Here is a 25,909-nt window from a genome sequence, read left to right as displayed (position 1 = left end):
TATTGCACTGAATGTCTACTCTAGGAAACTCATTCGAGTATCATACACCCCTAAGCTCATGCATCGATCTCAGCAATCAGGGAAACTTCTCCAGTGCCTCTTTGCAGTTCTCTACAGCATTTACATGACAGGTGGGACTTCAGGCACAGTGCCACTATAATCTTGGCCAGGTATGGCACAGCTCTGCAGATTCTGGTAAATTACTACTGATTTCCTCATTTGTCCTTTCTGTAAGCTGCCTGGTACTCACACAGCACACACACTTCTAATTCCGGTACAACTAACATGCTAATAAAGCGGGAGGCTGAATGCTGTAAGAGTCAGAAGGATTTTGAAAGTGCAATACAGCAGTCCACTGATTCAAATGAACTGCAAAGATTTAAAGTGGGGAAATAAATGCATGTCAGCAAAATGGTCCAGCTGTAAAAACACAGATGCTTTGGAGATCATGCATTGTGATGATTGCATTGCAGAGTGAAAATTATGAGGTGTTTGGACAAGATAAGTGATACCAATTCCATGATAGTCAATGAGTCAGCCTCTTTTACTGTTCCAAACCCACCACACGGCCCATTAAGTGAAGAAACATGGTTTAACAACAAACGATTATGCACAGAACCCAGCACTGTGAGTGGAATTGCAACACCTGCAGAGACCCTTAAAGCTAATTCGGGACAAATCCATTGAGTGAGACATTAACTCAGCACAAATGATATGAAAAACTCAATTAACATTTAACTAACTGGTAAAATATAACAATACAAACAAGTGCACCTCTGGGCACAGTGAAAATAAGCCCTCATTAGCCAGATGGAAATTATTAAAATAAGATGAGACCTCCCCCTGTGTGAGTCTGTGTGGGGTAGAAAAGTTAAAGATATTGCTTTTATTTACATGGAATGAATATTAAATATTAACAAAGGATATTTACCAGCATTTCAACCCTTGATAAATAAAGTCAAACCAAGTTGAAAACCTACTCAAGCTGGAAATTGGATGCCATTTCGCTCCACAAGCAAATTTTATCTTTTAATCTTGATTCTCATGGTTGCTATAATATGATAATAGCACTTATTTCTCTTTATGGAACAATGTTTACATTCTTTAGTCTCTAGGCAGCTGTCTAGTAGTAGATAGTAATATTGATTTCACTGGTGGTGGTCTTTGACATGCAAACCCCCACACTTATCTTGTCCCTGCATCGTAATGGAATTAAAACACTGGGAACAGAGGCTGGGATTGCAAGGAGGTGGGAGGGCTGTATTGCTCCCAGAGTGGTGATGGTCCCAACCATCTCTCTTCACACGTATGATCTCTTAATAAAGTCATATATCATTGTAAAGGGTGCTTAGGGTGCTGCTGTCATCCTTGCACAGTACTGTGGTTGTCTCTGAGCAGCTGTCTACTCTCAGTCTCCTCAACCACTTGGCCTGACACTTCCCTGACCCCGCTGAAGGAAAAAGAATTGGTATGAGATTAGCCCTTCATCATCATAATCTCCAAATCCCAAATTGAAAAGCTTTTTTTTTTTCTTTCTCTGATATATTTTTTCCTCTGCATACCAGGCAGGCTGTTGATATTTATGCTGCAGCCTATGACTTTGTCTAGATTCCTTGTAAAGCACAATAAAGTAAACAATAAATCTGCTATTTAACATATTCTCCTGATATGTTTGCATCATCTCTGTTGTCCTGTTTGCAGGCCTTGAATGTGCCGCCATAAAGTGGATATAGCTGATGTGATGCTATTAGATCCACATGCTAGGTTGTACAATAAAAAGATATGATTTATGGAACACCACCATCACCACTCCAGTTCCCATCCATATCTGCTGCTATAATTACACTCAACAGCATTTTTCTTATACTTGCTGCATGGATTGGTGTGCATAATTTATATACTTGAGGACATATTTTAAATAGGAAGCATCAAACCACGGAGTAACCTTGGCGCCTCATTCAAGTGCAGTTGCAACGCTGTCACTTTGAATAAAACAAAGTGGGAATATGCAAATGAGGTTCCTTTTCATAAACCTTGACGACGGCCACAATTTAGAAGGCTATGATCTCTTCTTTTGTTTCTTATCGTTAACACCTCCTATGAATATGGGAACACAATGTGCAGCGATCAAATTTTTGGCTGTTAGCATGTTCTGATATTAAAGTTTACAAGCTGCATGTCAAGTGGCATACATGAGGTGAGGTGTAACTACCTCACCTCGTGCATTAGGGATGTGTTCGAGAAGGTGTCACTTGAGGCTGGCTGCATTTTAGGCCTTCAGCTGAAACCCGTCATTTTCTTGCTCAAGCACCCTTTAACAGGCTGTTTATGAATACACATTTGCTGTTCCAGGGATCGAATATGGGACTATGTAGTTCTCTCTAACAACTAGGTCACCCTGCCACCCATATTATAATGGGACTTCCTTGTAATTCTACCCCAGTCTACACTAAGCATAGCTGGGATATGGGGCCCTGGCATCAATACATCTCTTACTGTTCAGTATTCCATCAATGTTATCCACTAGTTAATGTATGAACTACTGCTTTTTGTTGCCAGAGGGAGGAGACTTACCCCCCACATCTAGGAATACAAGCCAGAGAATTTAAAATTAATATTTCATAGTGCTCCAACGCCCGTCAGACAAATTTATGTGGACATCCCGTCAATAAATGGTTGAAAGATTGATGGAATATGATGTCCCTGGGTACAGCATGGACCAGCTGGTGGGGGTGTTGATACAAGAGCTATTTTTGGAAGTTTCCTAGTTCTTTCCTTTAATCTAGCAGGGCAGCCAACTGATGCATTGGTGCATGCATCAGTGTGGTCCTGGGAAGTGGAAAGCAAAAGGGCATCATGTCAGAGGAATCTCCTGTCTTTTTCACAATCTGTGCACAATCACAGCTCACTGGTGTCTAACTCACTACGTCAATGGAACTGTACAGTAGTACACTTACACTGAGTTTGTCAGTCATATTCACATGGAGAGAGCATACCATGCATGTCTGGAAAAACATTTTTTCTGATGGGAAATTGGTTTATCTTTCACTCTAGATAATGTCTCTCAGCAGATTGACTGACGTTCAATCACCACTTTGATAGATTCAGTAGCATTTGTCTCAATGTAGTCATGATAATGAGCCCATACACTATTTATTGCAAGATTAATGAGTGGAGCTTATCACGTGCTCTCTGTGGTTCTGTGACATTTGCGTTATACATGTAGGTCTCAGGGCGCGTGCCCATGGGGTTGCCTGAAGGGCCCCGGTCACCCGTGAAATTTGATTGGCCTTTTGAGATGACCAGAGAAAGAGCAGAGATCTAAAAGCCTAACTGGCTACGATTTGGGGACTGTCTAATAAAAATAATCACACACAAAAAAAATCTCGACTAGTAATATTCCAAAATGAAGTGATGAAGAGATAAATGCCTTTTTCATAAAAGTCCATGCTTCCTGGGTCTTTTGAAAGTTGTTTATCATGAAAACATGGATTTAGATAGAAAAATAAACCATTAATCACTATGCAACTAGTTTAGTGTAAAGCACCTAAGTATCTATGTTTTACAGTGGTTCTCAGTTTTTTTTTTCATGTCACTGAACCCAAAAGAGCCAAAGACCACATCCCAGTGATATCCATACATAAAGATTTTTTGTTTTTGTTGATTTAGCATTGATTTATATATCTGTGTCATGACAATGAAACATACAATTGGAACAGCCCTTCCTCTGTCATTGAAATTATTTCTGCTGAAGTTCATTATTGTGACATTAAGTGATTCCTCACATTGGTTAGGCAGCCCATGGAACCCCGCAAAGACCTCAAACCCCATTTTGAGAATCCCTGATGTAATGCATATATAATTTGGTGTTGTGAAATCACTATAATCAGGATAATAAAAGAAATACTACCTGAAATGTAAAAACGCGTAGCATCCTACATGTTTATACATGTTCATTTGTTCATACAATTAAAAGCTGAATATTGCCATTTACATATTTTTTTCCTTCCATTACACACTTCATTAAGTTGTACCCTTAAATGAAGCTTATTTTCATTTCTCTGATATCATAAATAAACTAACTGAATGTTAAGGGGAATGCCGAATGCTTCTGCAGAGAAAGCGACACACCAGGAGTAGAAGGACAACACTCACAATATTAGTTGTGACAATGACAAATCCAAACCCGTGGAACAGCATTCAAAGGATTTGACATGGTCCCATCTTGCTGGATCTGTCAAACTGCTCTTGAACTTTTCTTCCTATTATTTTGTGGTTAGGAACACAGTGCAGCCTAGAGCAGCTCCTGCATGGGTTTGAAGAAATGTGCTTTACCCTGACAGCGAAGATAACGGGCTGGGGCTGGGGGTGAAGAAGGGTAAATAAATAAATAAATAAATAACACCCCCCACCCCCACCCCCACCCAAAAAACAAACAAACAAAAAAAAAAACAAAAAACAAAAAAAACAAAACAAAACAATAACTCAGAGGTCTCCAGAGAGCTCACTGTGAATTTGAAGGTTAGCTCTGCAGTTCTATGCCAATATAATGTAGTCAATTCAATTATTTCACAAAGCTACCGCCAGCAATTAATTTACGCGCCGAGCGTTACCAACAAGATTGAAGAATTTTTGACCTTCTTATGCACTCCATAAACACCCGGGCAATACAGATAGCTTCTCTGTGAAATGACATGACTAAATGCAGTTTCTATTTCATTTGCATCACTGACTTCTTGGAGGTTGGCAATTTGAGCCCAAGGCTGGGGTAGTTAAACACCCTCTTAACAGTGTGCCAGTCATGCATAGTTTATGTCACTGTCTAATTTTTTTTTTTTTTTTGCCGGGGTAAACATACAAGGATGACACCACTCTATAGGAATTATGGGATATCTGCATCTCAAGTAGGATTTGGCTGATTAAGAGCTGAGAACAGTTGTGAAGTCTCATCTAAATGGGAGCTTTGCCTTGTCTACCATGAAACTGAATCGTTTTTTAGCCAGTTCCAGCGATGTAATTTCTTTAGTAATACACATGGGGTGGAGTGGCTGCAAGTTTCCAATGAATGTAACTTCGTTAATACAGTTACATCACTGATGGTGGTCACACTGATAGCCTGCATGAACTTGAGTGCAAATTAGCGAAAATGGTGCAAATCCAGAGGTTTTGCATGTAAAGCAAATATTTGCATCACAAGGAGTTGGTATAGCCTCCCCTGATCAGCTGATTACCATAGTGATGAAAATCTTCAAAGAGAAAACTTAATTTCTTCCTCTGGGGTTGAGCTCTGAGTAATAGGTTATGAGCTGCAATATTGACTGACTCTGAGGGCATGTTCTGCTCAACAGCAGAAATATGGGACACTACACTGTTGATTATCATGAGAGGAGGGGAAAAAAGCAAAAGCTTACTTTTGGAAGATGAAAAAATGAGAAGCAGTCTCTTTTGACAGAACTCATTATCTTCTCCGAAGGTGTTTGAGACTTCAGAAAGCAGCAGGAGAGGGAGAGAGAGGAATAGACAGGACAGGAGATACAGGAGTGTATGGAAAATCCAGATTGGTTGGAGAGTCGTGATGTGATGAGCTTTATACTGTGGGTATCCATCTCTTAATTATTCCTCTAGGACAGTCGTTTCTCCTCCATTTCCCAGCTATAAAACATCCTCCATATGGCACCTTCGGCAAAGGGCATTATTCTGTGCCTCAACAGGCATCAAGGGTGAGCCGTAGGCTTGCCAACCATTTGAAATGTGCTGACGCCGAACTTCTGGCAACAGTGAAAGGGGTAAGGGTAATGGGAGGACTGGGGTAGAGAGATGGGTATTATACAAAAGAAATGCACCTTCCCATTCATGATATCAAAACCTATGCTCCTTCCCGTGCTCTTATTCATATTATTCAAGTATAACTACAGATATAGTCATCAGACACCTAAGGTGTATGGTGTGTAGTTTGTGTGTGTGTGTGTGTGTGTGTGTGTGTGTGTGTGTGTGTGTGTGTGTGCGTGCATGTGTGCGCGCGTGTGTGCGCATGTGTGCGCGTGTGTGCGTGTGCATGGGGGGGTGCTGTGGGAGGTAAATGATGGCGAGAGAGAGGAGTGCTGGATACCCTGCCGCAGTCAGTTTTGTGGTGTGGGGCTGATGCCAGACATCTCTCTCTCTCGTTCTCTCTCTCTGTTACTGCTACTCAGCACTGCAGCACTAGAGCAATAGGGTGGATCTCTCCCTATATTTGTCTGTGTGTGTGTGAGAGAGAGACAGAGACAGAGTCACAGAAGTGGAAATTAAGTCACAGTATGTCAGCGCAGGAGCAACATGCAGAACCGATATTGAGATAACAAGCATGTTGCAGTGTGAAAGAAATCTGTGAAGAAATGAAGTGGCTTGGACACCCCTCAGTACACTTCTGCATCAATTTCTTCTAGAGGAGTGCTGAAATAGGGTGACATCCTGCCAGTGACAAACTATGTCTGTGTGCAGGCTATGTATGAGCTTCACTTCATGAGATATATCTCACAAAGTGAGGACATAACATTTCCCTCAATTTCCACACTTAATAGGCCTATTTCTAACAATAGCACAAGTAATGGTAGCCTACAGAGTGGGCTTCCCAACCACAAGATTGTTACTTTGCATCCTTAGACAGGCTGGAAAATGAGGGTAAACGCTGAAGATGCTCACCTGACAGACACATTAGCTGCACTAGACTCTACACTGAGCTTGGACATCAAATAAGCCACTTTTGAATTTCATTCAACTCTGGGAAAATGAGAGAGTAATGCTCTACCCTGGGCAGTAGGTAAATGTGTGAAACTCCTCCTCCTGGTGCGACTACATTGTCAGGTCATTGCTGTAATCTAAGAATCTACCTAACTCACCTGGTTAAATAAGATATACACAGAGTAGAACACACATTATATGGACTCAACATAAAATACAGCACACTACCACTGTCGGGCATAAATATATACTGCATGAGGTATAAAAAACACTTGCATAGCAATCTAAAAAGGACTCTTCATGAATAGCCCACAACTGTGATAATAACTAATATCCAGCAGATCCAGAAGTGGTTCTGCGGGTCGGCTGAATTAAGTATGACTGATCTATACATTGCCTCTTGCACTTAAAGACAAACCCTATCCAACAGCAGTGCAGATGGTATGAGGACGAGGCGGGGTTCCCCTGCATAATCACTGAGGAGCACTTATAAAGGTACAGGCCATTAAACCAAGTACTGGATGCATTAAACGAGAAGCTGCCTGATGACATCATGCCGCCGGAAAGGGATGGCTTAATTAAAGTTTCATTGGACAAATATTCATGTGCATTTAATGATCCTAAATCACTTCATTCCACATGAATTATGAATATTAATGAATAGACAGGGAAGGGCTTAGTGTGTTGGCAGGGGGTTGGAGCCTAAGGCAAGGGTGGAGATTGGACAGTGAGGGGGACGTGTCTAGCCACCAGTCTATCGCCTCAGTCTCACCATACCCTCCCGGCCAGAGGTCATAACTGGAGATGGGATTACAGTAACCTTGTGTGGAGGCAGTCCACAAGATTTCACCCAGACCTGGTCAAGGCAAACGCGGCTGGTGGTGGCCTACTTCTGAGGTCCTCTCACATCTCCCCTCTGTGGATGCTCGCTGGTTTCCATCTTGCCCCCGAGCACTGCTCCCATTTTGTCATGTTTTTCATTTTAATTGAGACAATGTGCCCAAGTCCGTGTGCAGGCATCCAAGATCTTTGCTTTGGTCCAGGGCGTTAGCTGCACTGGCGAGCCTATTAGTCAATCTGCAGCTAATGCCCTGGGCCAAAGCTACCAAGAGCCATGCGAGAAGACAGGGATGCACTCATGGTGAGAGTAAGATAGGACTTTTTGAGATAAAATCCAGCCCACTATGTGTGAAGTGTTTTTATAATCATTGTAAATTAGCAAAGCAGCTTTCTACCCATGTAGGGTTCTAAGATTAACATGCATAACAGTGTCCTGTCCAGTGTTTTCTTTCTCAGTAGTTTAATCAACATACAGTAGGTAATAATATAGAGCACTGAATAACTAGCCACTTATTTTATAGAAAAAACATAGCAGTATTTGTGTATGTTCATGAGTGCTTTGCAATTTATTTGTGCTCATTCTCTCTGCACCACTATGCTTAATTTTACCAAAGGATATTTAATCAACTTTTTCATATTTACCTACAGGGTCTATGATAAATGAAAAACCAAATATTCTCTTACATGATTGTACAGTGGTAGCTAATCCAGATTTCAATTGTCTCTTGATTTAAAAAAAAAAAAAAAAAAAAAAAAAAAAAAAAAAAGTATGTATGTAAGCATGTATTTAGGCCTAATCATGTGAATGGGTTTCTTGGATTAACTTTTTCCCCTCATGAACTTCTGCATGTGCCACCACTTAAATGAAATAGTTCATGGAGCCTACAAATGAAAAATACAAGTAGATCACAATAAGGGAAAAATAAAAAGAATATGCTGCTGAAAATCAGATCTAATTCCATTCTTACCTAAATGAACTAGTCTTCCACAATGTGCAGCGACCATCCCTTTACCACAGAGATGCACCTTATCAGCGGCTCCCTGAAATGCCAAAATCAGTGGATGAATACTGCCACCTACTGCTAAAGACTCTTCAGTAAAAATCACACTGTGCTCCGGTGTATTTTGGGATATACTCTAATGCATGAATTAAAAGGTTTGACATGCTGATCAGCAATAAGGATTAAGGATCACATGGATCAATAAACAGATTAAGAATTTCTAAAATAGATTTGCATCAAGTGAATATTTTTCTGTGGAACTGCTACATGAATTGTTTCACATGTATTTGTGACACACAAATACATGGGATTGTATCATCTTCAGTCAGTTTCTGTAGGCAGTAAAATGGGATTTACGCTCTGTCTCACAGATTCAGCAGGGCCACTTGTTTTGTCTTCCATTTATCCCCTTTTTACTTTCCCTTTCCACCATTTCCGCTCCGACTACTTTGTCCTATATGAACAGCACTCAGCACTCTCATAGCACTTCCTTGAATTCCATCCAATGGTTACAAAAAGGGAGGAGGAAATGCATCCACAAGATGTATGGGCTAAATGCAATGTAGACCAAAAATAGATCCCAGGGCTTTAGTCATAAAAAAAAAAAAAAAAAGCACTGTTGAGGTGTGGTTTTATGGTTAAAGATTTTTTGTTTTTTTTGTTGTTTTTTTTTAACGACTGCCATTGCAACCTTGCAAAATTTTTAAATCATAAGCATCTGTGGGAAAGTGCCAATACTTCTAATATGTCCAGTGTTAACAGCCACGCATGACATGCAGTTTCCACAAGAAATTATGACAGCCAAGATTTAAGTGTCATATTGCAGAGTTCATTGGCACATGACTGTTTCAAATGGTGGAAATATTGTTGCAAGGAATAAATAAATCATGCAGATTGCTCTACTGCAATGGCTAACATATACTATGCAGTCCTCATGCAGGCCCAAATCAGAGGATGTTCTCCAGGAATGAAGAAGGAAATCATTACACTTTACATCGATCTAATTACTGTGGAGGACAGTGTCCAGGGCCTATCTGATTAGGCTGAAGTCAAGCCTCCCACACTGCTCACCTAACCTGCATGTTCAATGATGTTGCCGTCACCAGAAGCACTTGGTTCCAGGCACTTGAGTCACCGATCTGGCTGCACTGAGCACAGTGTTTAACAAAGGAGGGGGACACAGGGACAAGAATGCATCAGTATGCAAGAAACCAGGCCAAGGAAGGGTATGAAATGAAGTATAGGATAGATTTTTCAACTAACTTCAGTGTCACCAAAGAGAAATCAATGCACAGCATGTAATACGAGAAGAAAAAAATGCAAGAGAAGAAAACAAGAAGTGCAAAAGCAATGTGTGCAAAAGCAAGGAATGCAGAGCTGATAGACAGATAGATAGATAGATATATCAAATAAATGAATACCAGTGATGCAAAATGGTTAATTCAGCATCATAACCGTTCTGCCTTTAGACCAAAGCCTAGCCCACTGATGTGTGAAAGGTGCACTCCTTCACTTGAGCACACTGACACCTTTATCATAAATTTTATTTGTATAGCACATTCATAGAAACTCAGACACTTTACATCAAAAGCAAATAAGACACAAAATTAAAGTGTAAGCAGTCTACAGCAAAACAATAACATTTCAAAACAGTGTAGAGAATTTTAAAAAGTTGTGTCAGTAAAGAATTTTTTGATGGAACAGTTCACCCAGGATTTCAAACCAGTGCCGTTTATCCATCTAGATGCTGCTGCTTAGCTTTCCATGTGTACATTTTTGACAGTTTGAGGTCCATCCAGCCCCACTGTATTGAAGGGTGAGGGGAAACAGGGAAGATCGCAGCTAACTGGAATCCTCACCAAATCACACATATAAATTATTTGGACAGATAGATTACAGTAGGGGTAATGAATGGTAAGGCGGGGGGGTGGGGGGAGGGAGGCTTTTGGACCTGGACCTTCTTGCCTTGGTCATGGGGTCCAGGAAATCTCTCTAAGAGCCTGAGGTTCCAGGATCTACTTCTCTCTCACTACTGACTTAGAAATTAAGTGCTTACAACACATGCCCATCATGTCTGCAACAGATGGGCAACATTGCACTTGTATTGCTAAAATAGGCTAGTGAGAGCCTGTTCCAACCAGTCTTCAGAAATCAGGATTATTAAAGGAATAGTTCACCCCCAGGTGAAATGTATTATCTACTCACCCTCTCAAAGACAGGTGAGGTTTGTTTGTTTAAATAGCACAGTAACGCAACACATAATAACAGAAGTGGCCGCGAATTGGTTCTCCAGAGCTTAGTGTGTGAAGCATAGGAGCCAAACAACTGCACTTTGAGCCCAAATTGCCCACATTTAGCCCATTAGCTGGTAGATTTCTGCCACTCACAAAGCTCCAGGCTCCATACAGCGACTTGAGGCAAGAGTTTTGCAGACTTCATGTTCTCCTTGTAAGCTGCTACCTCCAAGTCTGAAAGTTTCCTGTGAGACTGTGAAACAACTTTAGAATCAAGTGTGGCAGAAATGCCTTGTGCTGCAGCAGAATGAGGAGCATATTTTTTTATTAGTTAGGTAATTGAAGTTTATTGACAAAAACTTGTCGCATCACATCTAGAAGTTATACAAGCCAAGATGTCATGACAATTCAGCTTTCTTTATCATATTTCCAAATTGTACCACTTTCTTGAGTCATTCAAGCACACTCTACTCACTCCCATTACAATATTTCAGGCAAAATTGAAATCTGACTGTACTATAACTGTTGAATAAGTAGTGAGATGATGCGGGTAATATCAGATATTTAATGTGGTGCTGGGAGTTTTGCAACCACAGTGCAATAGTTCAGCTTCACAGCACTTTGATTATGCTGAACAAGTTTTTAAAAATTATTTAATATTTTTTGCCCTTTTTGGAACTGTAAAGAACCGCTTTCTGGTCACTTGTAATTTTGGAGGCTGACATGCAACAACAAAATTAGGTTCTTTTTTGTTGTAGATTACATGTTTAAAAACAGCTAAAATTAGGCTTGTGGTATATAATACCAGCCAATAGGGGACTTGGGCTGCTGCACAGGCTTGGGCTTTACCTGCTCATGTACGTGACTTATGCACATTGATCCTGATCCTGTTCCTAAGGCAATAGGCAAAAAAAATAAATAAATTACATAAAATAAAATAAAATCCACAATAGTTTCACTGGCCAGAATATCCAAGAACAAGGTATACAGTTTGTATGAATATCTGTGAATGTTAAAGCATAAAATATAACTTAATTTAATTATTAATTTATTTTTATTTACACATCAAATCCAATCAGGGAGAACTTGGATATGCATTGGATGTCAAAATAATGTTATACAAGTCAATAATGACCATGCCAGCCCCTACGATTGACTGATGCAAGTCACTCTGGTCATATCTTTATCTATATCTATATCTATATCTAGATATATACATAGTCTCTTTTACAATTTAAAAAATCTATTACAAAAGCAATTGATGAGATATGTTAATCAGATTTGTTCTATGTACTCAGTGGTTATAAAAGTTTTTAATCACATTGGACATCAACGACCTGAAGCAAAAGATCACTAATGCCATTGCCACCATTGATGAGGCTATGCTACAGCGAACATGGCAAGAAATCGAGTACTGGCTTGATGTACTTTGTGCAACTAATGGTGCTTATATAGAGGTTCATTAAATGAGGCAAAAAAAAACTCAATATCTACTCCTCATTTTGTAATGATTTCCACAGATTTGTCTATTCTCAAATAAATAAAAGATGATGCATTTCCATTGGTGCTTACAGTATAAAAATGGAATATACTTCCTGTCTCCTCATCAGGTTTCAATGTCATTCCTCTAAAGCTTTATCAGAATTGACTGGGCAGTGAGTGAGCTATTCAGTGTAAAGCTTATTGCACTGGTGGTTCTTTGGTCACTGAGGACATTCTGACCCATTGGTGGCACTGCGGGGGGCCAATCAGTTTCATTACATAGATCATGGAAAAACTAGGGCTGAGCCATGTGGACATCATCAAATATCACAATATTTTTGACCAAATAGTCTTGATATTGTGATGATATTATAGGGATGTCTATCAGTGCTTTCATAAGACATTTGCACACAAGAGATTGCTGATAAACAGTCCTTATTAATGTGGATTTAATGACCAAGCAGACAGAGGCAAGCAACAGAACAGCTGCAACAGTCTAATAAAGAAATAAAACTGCATCTCGACTGTAATGCAGCTTTGAAAATCAAGAAAGACAACATTTAGGCCATATCACAATATTATGATATCCAAAATCCCACAATATCTAGTCTCTCTGGGCATGGTACTGATAAACTGTCCAGCCCTAGGGAGACCCTGATACTGAGGCCTAACATTTTGAATATAAACCTGAAACTGCCACCAGGCCAACAGGACCCTGAGCTTCCTTGCTCAATATCTCAGACACTCCTGGGTCAAATCTGATGGCCTTTGGGAATGATGCATTTCCACCCTGACATTCAGTATCCACAAAATGAAACTGCAAAAAAAAAAAAAAAAAAAAAAGAAAACCCAGAGCAACTTGCACCAATCACGGGATATGTCATAGTCATTCTTTTAATTAAAAAGGCTGAATATACGGTAATACACATTACAACGACAATACTGAACACATGCTAAATTGAGCTGTACAATTCAGCTTTCATTGTGGCTCCACAAAATCTAAGGCAAAATACTCCCAACACACATTATTTACTTCAAAAGTACACTAGCATTTGGCTAGTGTATCAGAAATGTAACCTCATCATCTTCATCCATTTTGCTTAACCCCCTGAAGCCTCAACATGTTGGTGCAAAAAAAATTCCCTTTATTTCTTAAAAAAAAGGGATTTTTTTCCATCGTCAATTTGGCCTTTGAGGATACTTTTTTTGTTGTTGTTTTTGGAGTGCCCAGACTCATTTATATAAAAAACACATTTTATTCAGTACAAAAGTAAGAAAAAATAACAGTAAAAAATATAACTATACAAAAATTTTAAACATTAAAAAAACTTTGTCTGTATTATTTGCTTTACCAATAGTAAGTTTTCATATTTCATACCATTTCATTTTTTGTCACATTGTCTTTTTTCTTGTCAGCTTCATCATGTTTTATTTTTCTTTCGAGTTATTATTATGTTACATGTTATTGTATAACACTGTCATTTATCAGTAACTTTTCTTTAATTTTATTTTTTTTTTGTCATTTTCTGATTTTTTTGTTCATGAGTGTGCATGAGTATAGGCCTACTCATTTAGATACAAGTCCATGCTTTTTGACAACAACTTTTGCTTGTATATAGAATATGTGTGAAATGTATGTTTTGTGTGTGTGTGTGTGTGTGTCTGCAGGCCAAATTAGGGATTTTTACATTTTTTTTTTTTAAAGAAATAAAAGGGAATTTTCTTTTGCTTTCAGAGGGTTAATCTTTGGAGAATTGCACAATGTTTGGAAAAAAATTCCTCTCAAGAATAACATGAACAAAATATACAGTCTGTATTAAGGTGCTGCCTCTCCACTTAAATCAACACGATTTAAATAATTTTTCCTGGAGTGAGTATAATATACCTGTCAGACTCAAAACTACACGGTAATTAGGTTGAAGACAAGTCTGCTTTTCAGTTTTTTGCAAAGTTGACATTTTGGACAAAAGGGTTTTTTTTGCCCGTGCACCTGCAGAATGGAGACTTAACACTGTGAGTTTCAAAGTAATAGTCTGTTCTGTCTCCTTTTCATCTCTGTGACAACATCACCGTGAGGCTCTAATTCCTCTTCTCCGCCTCATCTCCATCGCTTTCGTCTCCATCACCAACAGCGGCCTCCTCATCTTCATCATTATTGTCTTCATCAGATGGCTCCTGTAAACCCCAATGACATTTCCTTTAGAACTGAGTGAACTTACACACAAGAGTTTGTTGCTCACCTCTGACAAATTCAGAATATAAACGTCTATAGGGCTGAAAAAACGTCAGTGTGTATCTATCTATTTATTTTTAGTTATTTATATATTTATTTTTTGGAAAAATCAGTCATTTAGTGTAAAAGGCTGTACCCCATAGATGTCCAGTTTGGAGTCTATTTATAGCAAACTTTTATTGGTTGCATTTGACTATAACTGAATAATATTAAAGATGAAAGTGGACTCATATTTACAATGTGGCCTCTCAGAATGATGATTCAAATCTCTTAAATTACATAAAGATACGTAGCCTAATTCAACTTTAACAAGTCCATTTTTTTTTTCTTTTTTTTTTTCAAATATGAACAGTGACATCTCAGGTCATTAACTTGTCGCCACACATTTTGAATGATATCTTTCCATGTATCTGTGAGTCTAATTCTAGCATTTCTCCAACTTGTCCTGCAGAATAAAGTAACAAAACACACCTTGATCCTCCTCCTCTTCTTGCTGGGACCCCGTTCGGGACCTCGGCTCTTTGTCATCTTCATCCTTTTGGACAGCTCCAGGAGTTTGCTGAGCCTCTGCTTCCTCTTCTCCGCCGTGGCTTTCCTCTCCGCCTCCCTCTTCATCCTCTGCTCCCGGTCGGGCTCGGACTCCGGCTGACCGGAGCGCCTCTTCGGACACACCATCCGCTTCAGCGGCCGCTCCCTCTCCACCTTCTCATCATCCTGCTTCTGCTCCTCCTCCTCCTTTTTCTTCTTCTTCTTCCTCTTTTTGTCGTCTTCCTCCTCCTCCTCCTCCTCGTCCTCTTCTTCCTCCTCATCATCATCCTCGCTGCTGACGGAGCTGTCGTCCCCAAGGAAGGAGCGCTTCTTGCGGCCGACGGAGCCGCTGTCCTCGCTGCAGGAGGCGGTGGAGCTCCGCTCAGAGTCGCTGTCAGCGGAGCTGCCAAAGTCGACCTGGGACGCGGAGGAGGAGGAGGAGGAGGAGGAGAAGGAACCTTCGTCGCTGTCGTCCAGGATGGAGGCAGGCAACCCGATCTGCCTTCTCTTCGAGGCGGCCGCTTTGGTTTTTCGCATGGACGCGAACACCCTCTTTTTGTAGATGTTGTCCATGTTTTATTATTTCAGGTGAAGGCGACCAGTGCCTTTCAACTGGAAAAGAGGAGTCGAGTGAAGCCTAAACAAGCGAAACGGGGCGGTCGCTTGGATAAACTTACGTTTCACCTGAGCTGCATGACAACGGCAGCAGCTTATTTTGGGGTTTAAAAAAAATAAAAATATAAACAAGAATTATTTTCACCCTCGTCGTTTGTTTTCGTCACAGTCTGAGTGTTTGGACAAATATTTTCCAGCTGAAAACTGGGGTATTTCACAGGTGTCCATCTCAGGTCTTTAATTGCTGTTGTTATGCTTTTACTTCCGGTCTTCTTCTTCTTCTCTTCTTCTTTGGATTAGGCAGATGAGACGCTACACTGCCGTTTTACTGCCCTCTATTGTTTGTTATTGATGTTCCCTCAGACAGCTAGGCTACTTCTGTTTTGTTATTAGTCTGTGCAATTTTCCATCCGTTTCTTCGTTTTAGCTGTTTATCCAGGTTGAATAAAGACTGGAGAGTAAAAACAGTTTCTCCAGAAGCTCCCAGGTCCCACCCTGCTTTAGAATAAATAAATAAATAAAACAAACAAACAAACAAACAAACAAATAAATTAATGAGACTTTTGTGTTGTGACCAAAGTCAGGTTGGATCCTTAACCTGCTGTGTACACGCAGCCATGTTACTATGTTTTCACCTCAAACTCAAAAGACACCCGGCAGCTGCACTGATGAATTGCTCTCATTGGTTTCTTTTGTCAAAGCACAAATATACAGCAACCACACATATCAAATTAAACTTTAAAACAATTTGCATGAAATACATGTGTCCACAAATCAAAACAAAGAATAAATTATGGCTTTTTGTTTTGTTGTTTTACAGTGTTGGCAGACAGACATGAAATTGAATTTGTTGATTGATTTCACAAGAAGGACAAGCATCTTCAAATATGTGGATTCACAACAACATCAGCATCAATAACAAATAAATGACTCTAATAATACAAAATTTGCCAGTTCACAATCAAGTTAAATGACTATCATAAAACTATGCAAATAGACATGTTTGCATGAAAATATTAAAAGTATAAAGATGTGTGTGTTTATCATAGGTGTAGATTTGAGTCACATGACTTGGACTTGACTTGGACTCAAGTCACAAATTTGATGACTTTGGACTCGACAAAATCAAGAAAGACTTACGACTCAGCTTTGACTTCAACAACGGTGACTTGTGACTTCACTTGGACTTGAACCTTTTGACTTGGAGAGACTTGACAGCCGACCTTCTCCAGAGACAAAGACAAAGATTATGCACCACCTCCACTTCCAGTCTCCCTGGTGGTGTAAGGAAAGCTAAAGAAGTTACCTTTTACCTTTTGCAGTGGAGTCAGATGTGAGAGGAACAGGTGAAAAAAATAAAGTCCTCACACACTGAGTAGGCCCTGCCATTCTTTGGAATAAACTAAATGCAGAGGTGCCTTGGCCTGATTACCAGTTAAAAAAAGGGGTGAGCTAATGGACCTAATTTGCATATACAGTAAAATAAATTAATAAATTAGATTGGTAAAGAATGCATCATGACTTGTTAGGGTCTCGAACCCCAAAGCGGAGAACTTGAGACTGGTCCGACTTGACCTGGGAAATGAATACCAGCACTTGAGACTTAATTGCTTGTGATTGGTGAAACAATGCCTTAGTCCCACCTCTGATTTATGTCCTAATCATATGTAAATAACTAACAAGAATATACATATTTTTTGGTCCAATATTCTGAAAATGCTAATGATTTGCAGTGATGTTCCTCTTTAGCCACATATATTTAGGCTATTATGCTCTAGAGTCCTGCTCTGTATAAACAACAATAAATAAAATAAACAACCAAAACAACAATGAGACCTCCGAGACCTGTTAAGAGGGCAGGTATCATTTAATACTTGCACAGACAGCTCTACTTTACATACATTTAAGTCAAAAATAAAATATATATGTTTTTAATTTTTATTGTAAAAATACAAAACAAACTAACAAAATGATAAATAACCTAAAAATGAACATTTCTTTGCAGCCATTGCCAACAGTATCCCACAAGGTGAGGTGTACGCCAACTGTACCTGACAAGTTTCATGTGTCGTAACACCGCCTAGGGTCGTTACGACTTAACCTCAACTCAACGGCAGGGCTTTACTTTACGGCATAAATAGGCCTTCCGCAGCGCAGAGAAAGAACCTCGTTCATGCGTGTGGTTTGTTTTGCTTGGTGCGCCTGTATTGCCTGAGATACAATGGGAAAAGAGGATGAAACGGACCGGACTCTGTTCATCAGTAACCTGGATAAAAGAGTGACGGAGGAGCTTTTGTTCGAGTTGTGTGTACAGGTGAACTTCACATCAATTACACGTATCGCTAGCTGGCAAGGCTACCTCAGCCTCTCGGCGGACTGCCAAGCTCGGCTAACATAACATCTAGATATTAAATATACATAAGAGCACGCACTTTTACCAAGGTGTTGTTGTACAAAGGTGTTTTCTCCACACTGCTATAATGCTAACGCTACATATCGCGTAAAAGCTTCGGTAACGGGAAGTGGCGCAGGCTAGCGGGAGCCAAGGTTAGCTAGTCCCTGTTCCCCTGCTAATGTGCTTCCTGTTTGCGATAGTAATGCGGTGTTTCTCTTGCAGGCAGGACCTCTCATCAGAACCAAGATCCCCAAGGCTCCCGACGGGACGCAGAAAACCTTTGGCTTCGCGTTTTACAAGCACGAAGTGTCCGTGCCGTACGCCGTGCAGCTCTTCAACGGGATGAAGCTGTACGGCAAAAAAATCAATGCGCACTTCAAATCAGGTGAGTGGACGCTTCAATCGGCTCAACATCGTAGCGTGTTCATCTGTTTACGAGTAAGTTAATAATTGATGACTTCCCACTGTAATACACCGTTAGATAAAGTTTTAAAGCCCAAACCCGCCGATTTCACAGAGGCCAGCAGGTATGGGTGGAAAAATAGACAGGAAAGTAGTAACTTGATTGGCTTCACATTTCACTGTAAATACATCAGCATCCTTAATCCAAACATGACCCATGTAGCCAGCACCTAGTCAGCTCTGAAAGAAGGGCTGGTTGAAACTAACAGGAACTGTATGATACACGCAAAATTTCATACCTCAGTATTTATGCCACATATCTCAGTAGTGATATGATATGACTGTGGGTTCACACTTGACAAAGGGAGCATGGAGCGCTGCATGGCTCTAGTGGTGACAGGTGACAGGTGCTCTCTAGTGGGGCAGGTGAAAGTCCATTTAGAGACAAAGTCCTGGAAGTTTTGCAGGGTGATGCAGACAACCATGGGGAAAAAAACAAAGGTCTTTGAATGATGCAATATAATATATTGCTTGAGCAAAGAAACTATACGCACCAACACGTGTTAACTCCAAGTCTTCGTCAGGATCACACTCATTTGAAATTTTACGTGTAGCAACAGTCAAAATTAAACATTCTTCCAAAAAAAAAAAAAAAAAAAGCAGCATAGTAATACCAAATGTTTGTAGAAGCATCCATGCAATATACTTTACTGTCCATTGTCTCATTTTTGGCATTGCACATAAAAACAGAAACAGAAAAAGCCGCTACTTCATGAAGTAATTTATTGATCACAACAGATCAATCACAGTCTTAGGTTGCATTCAAATAAATTACAAAGACTGTTAGTCAACCATTTTGCTGTAACCTCTGCTTTGACACAATGCTTCAACAATATTTTAAGTGCAACAACAGTGAAATTTGATAATTCTTCAAAAAAAAAAAAAACAGCATAATACTAAGTGAATGCAGTTAATTCACAAAATATATAAATGTATTTTTTTATCAGAAGAGGCGGTACACTGTCTTAGCTAAGTCCATGCTGTTGCCTTTTGAGATATTAATATTGTGCATGTTCATATCTAGATAACAATATATCATTCAGAACTAAAACTAATGTTAGTTACGTAGTGTGGCCGTAGATTTACATTGATATACCAGAGCTTAACACTAACTTTTAATGTGGTTGCCAGGCTGGCATCGGCTTTTTGTTGCCAAAAATGAAAATATGGTGGCCATTTTAGTCACCTTATATTTTGAGTAAGTGAGATGCTGTGCAGGTATGTCAGCTTAAAAATGAAAATGTGACCTAAAAGGTGTTTAAAAGCGTTATTACTGTAAAATCAGTATAATTTGTGGTTTATCAGATACTTTCCAGAATTTGATTCTTAAGTTAACGTGTCCAGCCTCACTTCCTGGTGTACTAAAAGCTCTGGCAGCCTCCTCCTCTTTATGTTGTTGAGCTGCCGGCTCGTGTTGCCTCGAGCTCCAGTGCTTGTCCAGTCTTGTGGTTCTGTATGATGTGAAACCGATGTGCCACTTATCAAGGTTTATGTTGTACATACCTTGCAGTATATTTTTCTGTCCAGCTTAATTTGCTTTGCCATTGTTCCTAAAAGAGATGACTGTAACATCAATATTTAAATATCACCAGTTCTAAAAAATGATTACATGTTTCTTTTACTAATATCAGTTAAAGAGGTTTGTTATATTTACTGAAAGTCACATTCTCTCACAGCTGACACTGTCTAGAGTTTAATCTGCAATTTTATTTTTTTTTTTGTGATCAATTCTTTTATTGTTTTTTCCATATAGTTAATAAAACAGAGAACAGACAAACAGAGATGTGGCAGACATTAATTAGACAAAACAAAACAAAACAAACAAAAAAAAATACTAACAGTGATACAAAAGAATAAGAAATGATACTGTAGCAAAAAGATAACAGTAATATTACTGATAAAACATCAGTTATAATCAGTAGCATTGAGGATTTTTTTTTTTATTTTAATAAAATTTTATTTTATTTTATTTTATTATTATTTTTTTTTTTTGCAGAATTTGAGAATCTACATTATTCCAACACTCAAGTATCCCATAGGGTATCACATGATGTTACTATTAGTCCTGTCACAATAACTGCTTTTGTATGGATGATATATTGTCCCAGAAACAATTCTGATAAACAATATTAAACTTTTGGCACAGGAGTATAGAGAGTTGCATACTGCTTATCCGGTTTCTCAGTGGTTACTCTGCACTTTTTGCAAACAAAAAGTGCAAATAATTACAGGCCTAGTTACTATATGTTTCACCTTTTCCCTTGTTCCCAGAGATGTTCAGTGGAGTTGAGGTCTGGTATCTGTGAAGAGAAAACCATGGTAGTCAGTTCAATGCCTTGCACTTCAAATAGGACTGGCACAGCTGTCCATCACTGTCCTACTGGAGAATGAACCGTCTTCCACACATCAGGGGTGACGTGTCTCTGCGGAGTGGAGCGGCTGCTCTGTCAGCTGATCCCTGTTAAGGCACGAGCTCCAGAATTCAAAAATTGTTTCATCTGCAAACAGGAGGTTCTGCCAGGCCTCCTGTATAATGACATTTAGACAGTATAGGAACTATCAGTTTTTTTGCCACATGTCATGTTATCCAGTGAATGCTTACATGTTGTTGAGCAGAAGTTGTGTCGATGTTCGAATGTGTGATGGGGGACTTTGAGTGTCTCTCTCTTCTTTTGGGAAAAAGTTACACATAAACTGTTTGTTATTCTGCCATAAGAATAATTCAGAAGTTGAGTCACTTTCCCATTCCTCATTAAAGTGGATCTACTTTCTCCTCTTTTCCCCCCATCTCAGGAAGCAGCCATAACAGCAGCCCTGGGAACTCGCAGAATACAAGTCCTGCAAATACTCCTAATCCCCATGGGCAGAGGTAAGAATGTGGCACAAGCAAAGTTTTCTCTTGCAATGCAGCAGTGAAAATCTGCCTGTAATTTGGGACTGAATCTCAAAAGGGGCGTTTTGGTGCAAGATTTTCATTTTTAGTGTGCCTATTCTGTGGGGATACAGTGGTCCCTCGTTAATCGCGGGAGTTACGTTCTAAAAATAACCTGCAATAGGTGAAATCCGCGAAGTAGTCAGCTTTATTTTTTACAATTATTATAGATGTTTTAAGGATGTAAAACCCCTCACTACACACTTTATACACTTTTCTCAGAGAGGCATTAACATTTTCTCACTTTTCTCTCTTGTTTAAACACTCTCAAAGTTCAAACCTTCGTAGAAAAATAAGTCCAGTATTACAGAATGAAACCAAAGATCAAAACCTCCTGGCACAGAGGAGATTGATTGACAATGGTCTACAGTCCCATAGCCATTCAGGACGCAGAACACAATGCGCGGGCTCTCCCTTAGCCAATCAGGATGCAGAACACAATGCACTGTGGGGAAAAAAAAAAAAGCATGCAAAATTGCACTAAAAAAAATCTGCGAAACTGCGAGGCCGCGAAAGGTGAACCGCATTATAGCGATGGACAACTGTATTGTAATTTCAAATGTTAAAACACCCCTACATCTTTATCATGACTCATCCATGCATTACGTGCGTGTGTTTGGAGGACAATAACTTGGACACAGTAACTTTGAAAATGCTGAATCAGTGGTAAATATAGTTGAAAAAAATGATCTCACTCAAACATGAAAAAACATGCAAGTTAAAACAAGTTCTTTCAATTTAAAATTTAAGCTCTTTTCTTGATTGGCTCAGCACTTCTTACCAACAGATAAAATATGGATACATCATGATGAATATGTCAACATTAGATAGTGTCATAGCATGTAGAGGAGAGCAAAAAAGAGACCTAATCAGGCTATCATTGCCTCTTACTAATATCAAATAGAAATGTGGATGAAACAGACAAAAAATAAACTCATCAGTTAATGAGAAATTTGGAACTAATCTCTCTTACTTTGGATCAAAGTCACTGACAGATGGGACTGTTTCTTCCAGTTTAGTCTACTCCGAAAATTTGTTTTGTGGCTGATACAGCAGAGAAACCAACTTCACAGAAGCAGTTGGTCGGAAAAGGTAGTAAGTTCTGACAACATACAGAAGGTGGAATACTCTTCTGTGATCCGCCAAAATGATGTGAGGGAGGCTGAACTCAATGTGCAATAAACTGCACCGTCAGTCCTAATATTAGTTAACATGTCCCTGATTCAGGAATTGTTAATAGCATATAGTCTCCACATTGAAATAGTGGTTAAACAAGTCTGAGACACATTTCTGTGTTGGACACTTGGGCCCAGCGCTCATAATAGTCCTGCAAACAATTACAACACAGATTTATTTCAAGGAACTGTACATATGAGTTTCCTAGTTGGTAGACTAAAAAATCAGACACCAAATCAGACATTTATAGTTGAACATGGATTATGCAGAAGTGGATGCTGTTAATGGTGCATGTCCCTAATATTTTGTAGACTCAGTGTACATGAAAAGGACTCTGCTGGCATGGTGTGTAACATTTTTTTTTTTTTTTTTTTGGACCAGGTATTAATTGACAGTGTTTTTTAATATATATATCTTTGTGTGCAGGGCACAAGTCCAGTTGAATTCTCCACCATATACTCCTCCACCATATACTCCTCCTCAAATGCAGAGATCCTTTTCATCTCCTGAAAACCTGCAAAAACAAGTCGTGGTAAGATTTTGTCTTCGTTCACCTTGTTACTGATACAGCTCCTCGCAGACATGATGCTACTTATATTATATATTTAAGATGGTGTGTTTAAGGACCTGAGATTGCGGTTAAAACTGTGCCCCTGTTTTCAGTGATACACAAAGAAATGCTTTCCTAATTACACTGTATAGACAGCTAGGAAGATATGTACTTTATGTTGACTCGAAGGATCTCAACTGGCCTGTTGGTGTTGATGTGTGTATGACGCACAAAACATGTTATGTTTGTTTTCCTACATCCACAGATGAGCAATATGATGTGGCAGCTCCAGATGCAGCAGTTTGACCAGATGAATGGCGGCTTCCCCAGGCCTATGCAGAGGCTGCAGCCTGGAGGTGGAAATTGTGGTGGAGGTGCCCCGAGGCAACAAGATAACTCGCCCTATCTACTTCAGTCACACCAGAGCAGTGGCGGCGCTCACCACAGCAGAAACCAACGCTACGCAGACGAGCCAGGCTCTGGCCGTCACCAGCAACACAGTCACAGCCGGGACAGCTACCATCACCATGATGACAGGAGCGGCTCCCGTCACCATGACAACAGAGATGGCAGCCGACACTACAATGACAGAAACGGCAGCCGTGGCTACCAAGATAGTAGATGGAGACGATACTGAGAGACCACTGGGATTTCTGTAAAGACTTTTGTTTTTACATATTTGTGGACAGCTTCTTAAAGAGGATCATGAATATATGTTTAAAAAAAAAAAAAGAGTGCACTCAGGTTGTTTTATATATGATCCTACCAGTTTGAAGATTTACTAACTTATGCCTTAGTGCCATTATTGTTTACTTTTAATGTGTTTTTAACTTTATACAGTTCTTTCAGATATGACTTTTTCCTCACAAGTGTTGCTGACATAATGGGGGAATCAATATGTACATATCATGAGAGAGCAAGGTCTATAATTACATATACAAAAAATCAGATTTTGCTGGTACTCATTATTGAAACGTTAACAAAAAAAAATTCAAATGTGTTAAATATTTTTTGATGATATTGGCCAGATTTTATATTATGCAAATAGTTGTTAAAATGGTGCTCCCAGTATTTAATTCTACTGCAGGTATTTCAGCAAAAAAGCAGAATAATTTTTAGCAAAATATTCTACTTCACCAGCAGCACATTTCCTGTAGTATCACAGTACCTTTCCTTTTTTTTTTTTTTTTTTCTTAGATCAGTACACCTTGCTGTTTCTAGTAAAGGGGTATTTCCTTTTTTTTTTTACTCTGCAGTTGTAAGACAAACTAGAAACATGTTTTAAAATGAACATTTTCAACATAAAGTTCCTTTGCAATTTAAACATGTCTTCATCTGTTTATACATGTTGTGAACAGTTGACCATCTGCAAAACAAAACAAATGCCTCTGGGCCTAACAGATTACCGTGTATGCTATTTACAGCTCATTCTGTATGTGCAACTAACTTAAGTGAGCTATTGTATGTTGATGCTACATGCAGTTATGCGCGCACACATGCCTCATCTTAACCTATAAATGGCCCATGTGTAACCAATATGCTTGTGCAGTGGGTTATGAAGTAATCTGCAGGTGGCGCCACACATCCTTTTTATTGAATCAATTTAGATGTTAAATATAACCGGACCACATGATCAGCTCCCACACCTGACCTTTCTATTTGGGATGCTTTCAAGTCTTTACACGGGTTTCTCTTGGAGCAGTTTTGCCACTTTGTTTAGTTTACTACTTGTAATGATGGGCATGATGGCAGTACTCTTGTAGCTACTTTGCATCAGAGCACAGCTTATAGGCAGTTTCTTAGTTTGCCACCTCTCACTTTATGGGAAGGTTCATCTCGCCAGCTTGAAAATGCAACAAGTCTGGTGACTTACTGATGGTTAGATCAGCATCCGTTCCACCTCAGTGCATGTGTAATCTCACATTGCAATAAGTTTCTTTGCTCTGATGTCCCGGTGTCGCCTGTATGAGAGTTTGCTTTCAACAAAGTGGCCGGTCAAATCCCTTAATGTCCCTGTTGAGGTCATAATCTACCCTTCCGAAAGTGCTTAGGCCGCTAACAGCGGCTCCCGCGGTGTATCGACAAGTATCCCACAATAAAGCTCCGGGAGTCCAAAAATGGAGGTGCATTTGCACCCTGTGCACTAAGCTCTTTGTCTTGCCTGTATTATGCCTAGTGTCAGATTCCACCCTGATGCTCCCGAGTCGCCCTAATGAAGAGTATCCTCTGCTCTGTTGGTACTAGGAAGGCCCTTATTACAGCGCTGCCTGTGGCATAACTGGTTTAATTGGTTGATCTGCCTGGCGTCTCCAGCCCTGGGGCGGATGGATTAGAGGGCCCGCTCGGTAGCCGCTGCTGTGTGGACTTATATAGAAGCGTGTCTACTGATATGAGCTACTACAAAAGACCCACAGACCCTCCCTTCCCTCTAGCAGCCCCACAAGTGGCAAGAGCCGCTAACCATCACTCCCGGATCTTTGCGCCACTGGGGTTGCTTGGTTCACTGGTGCCAATGGTGTCCACTGGAAAAAATGTCCATCATGGCCAGTCATTTGGAATGAATATGCCACGATGTAGGTAGGCCTACAATTATTTTGTGAACAGGTGAAAAAAAAATCTTCCATCGGGCCAAAATAATGTGTTGGGTCTGCTGTATGAGTGGAACACATAATGTTAATTATTTCCAGTGCAGTTTCCACGAGTTCCATAAATCTGGAAACAAAGTGTCAGTACCTTGAAAC

The 25,909-nt window shown here is 39.7% G+C and overlaps 2 protein-coding genes across 2 annotated transcripts; one reads left to right on the top strand and one right to left on the bottom strand.

Moving 5' to 3' along the window:
- Positions 1–13,145: 13,145 nt before the first annotated feature.
- Positions 13,146–15,940, bottom strand: LOC115370681 (VID27-like protein). The gene is made up of 2 exons (XM_030067806.1): positions 14,982–15,940; positions 13,146–14,452 (listed from the first exon to the last, which is right to left on the bottom strand). Exons 1-2 carry the CDS (start codon positions 15,609–15,611, stop codon positions 14,357–14,359), a joined length of 726 nt encoding a protein of 241 aa, XP_029923666.1. The 5' UTR covers positions 15,612–15,940; the 3' UTR covers positions 13,146–14,356.
- Positions 15,941–17,777: 1,837 nt separating this feature from the next.
- Positions 17,778–24,205, top strand: rbm7 (RNA binding motif protein 7). Its single transcript, XM_030067791.1, has 5 exons — positions 17,778–17,967; positions 18,271–18,433; positions 21,304–21,379; positions 23,045–23,150; positions 23,434–24,205. Exons 1-5 carry the CDS (start codon positions 17,875–17,877, stop codon positions 23,803–23,805), a joined length of 810 nt encoding a protein of 269 aa, XP_029923651.1. The 5' UTR covers positions 17,778–17,874; the 3' UTR covers positions 23,806–24,205.
- Positions 24,206–25,909: the final 1,704 nt, after the last annotated feature.

Source organism: Myripristis murdjan, chromosome 13 (assembly GCF_902150065.1).
Source record: "Myripristis murdjan chromosome 13, fMyrMur1.1, whole genome shotgun sequence".
In the NCBI taxonomy this organism is placed as follows: Eukaryota; Metazoa; Chordata; class Actinopteri; order Holocentriformes; family Holocentridae; genus Myripristis; species Myripristis murdjan.
Note: the sequence above shows the minus strand (reverse complement) of the source record. Positions and strands in the feature narration are given on the sequence as shown.

Bases quoted from the DNA above. Each gene is read 5' to 3' on its own strand.
- rbm7 (XM_030067791.1), top strand. From the start codon at position 17,875: ATGGGAAAAGAGGATGAAACGGACCGGACTCTGTTCATCAGTAACCTG. The intron at 18,434-21,303 runs GTGAGTGGACGC...CCCCCATCTCAG, and splicing joins CAATGCGCACTTCAAATCAG to GAAGCAGCCATAACAGCAGC. The intron at 23,151-23,433 runs GTAAGATTTTGT...CTACATCCACAG, and splicing joins ACCTGCAAAAACAAGTCGTG to ATGAGCAATATGATGTGGCA.
- LOC115370681 (XM_030067806.1), bottom strand. From the start codon at position 15,611: ATGGACAACATCTACAAAAAGAGGGTGTTCGCGTCCATGCGAAAAACC. The intron at 14,453-14,981 runs GTGTGTTTTGTT...TGGGGTTTACAG, and splicing joins AGAAGAGGAGGAGGATCAAG to GAGCCATCTGATGAAGACAA.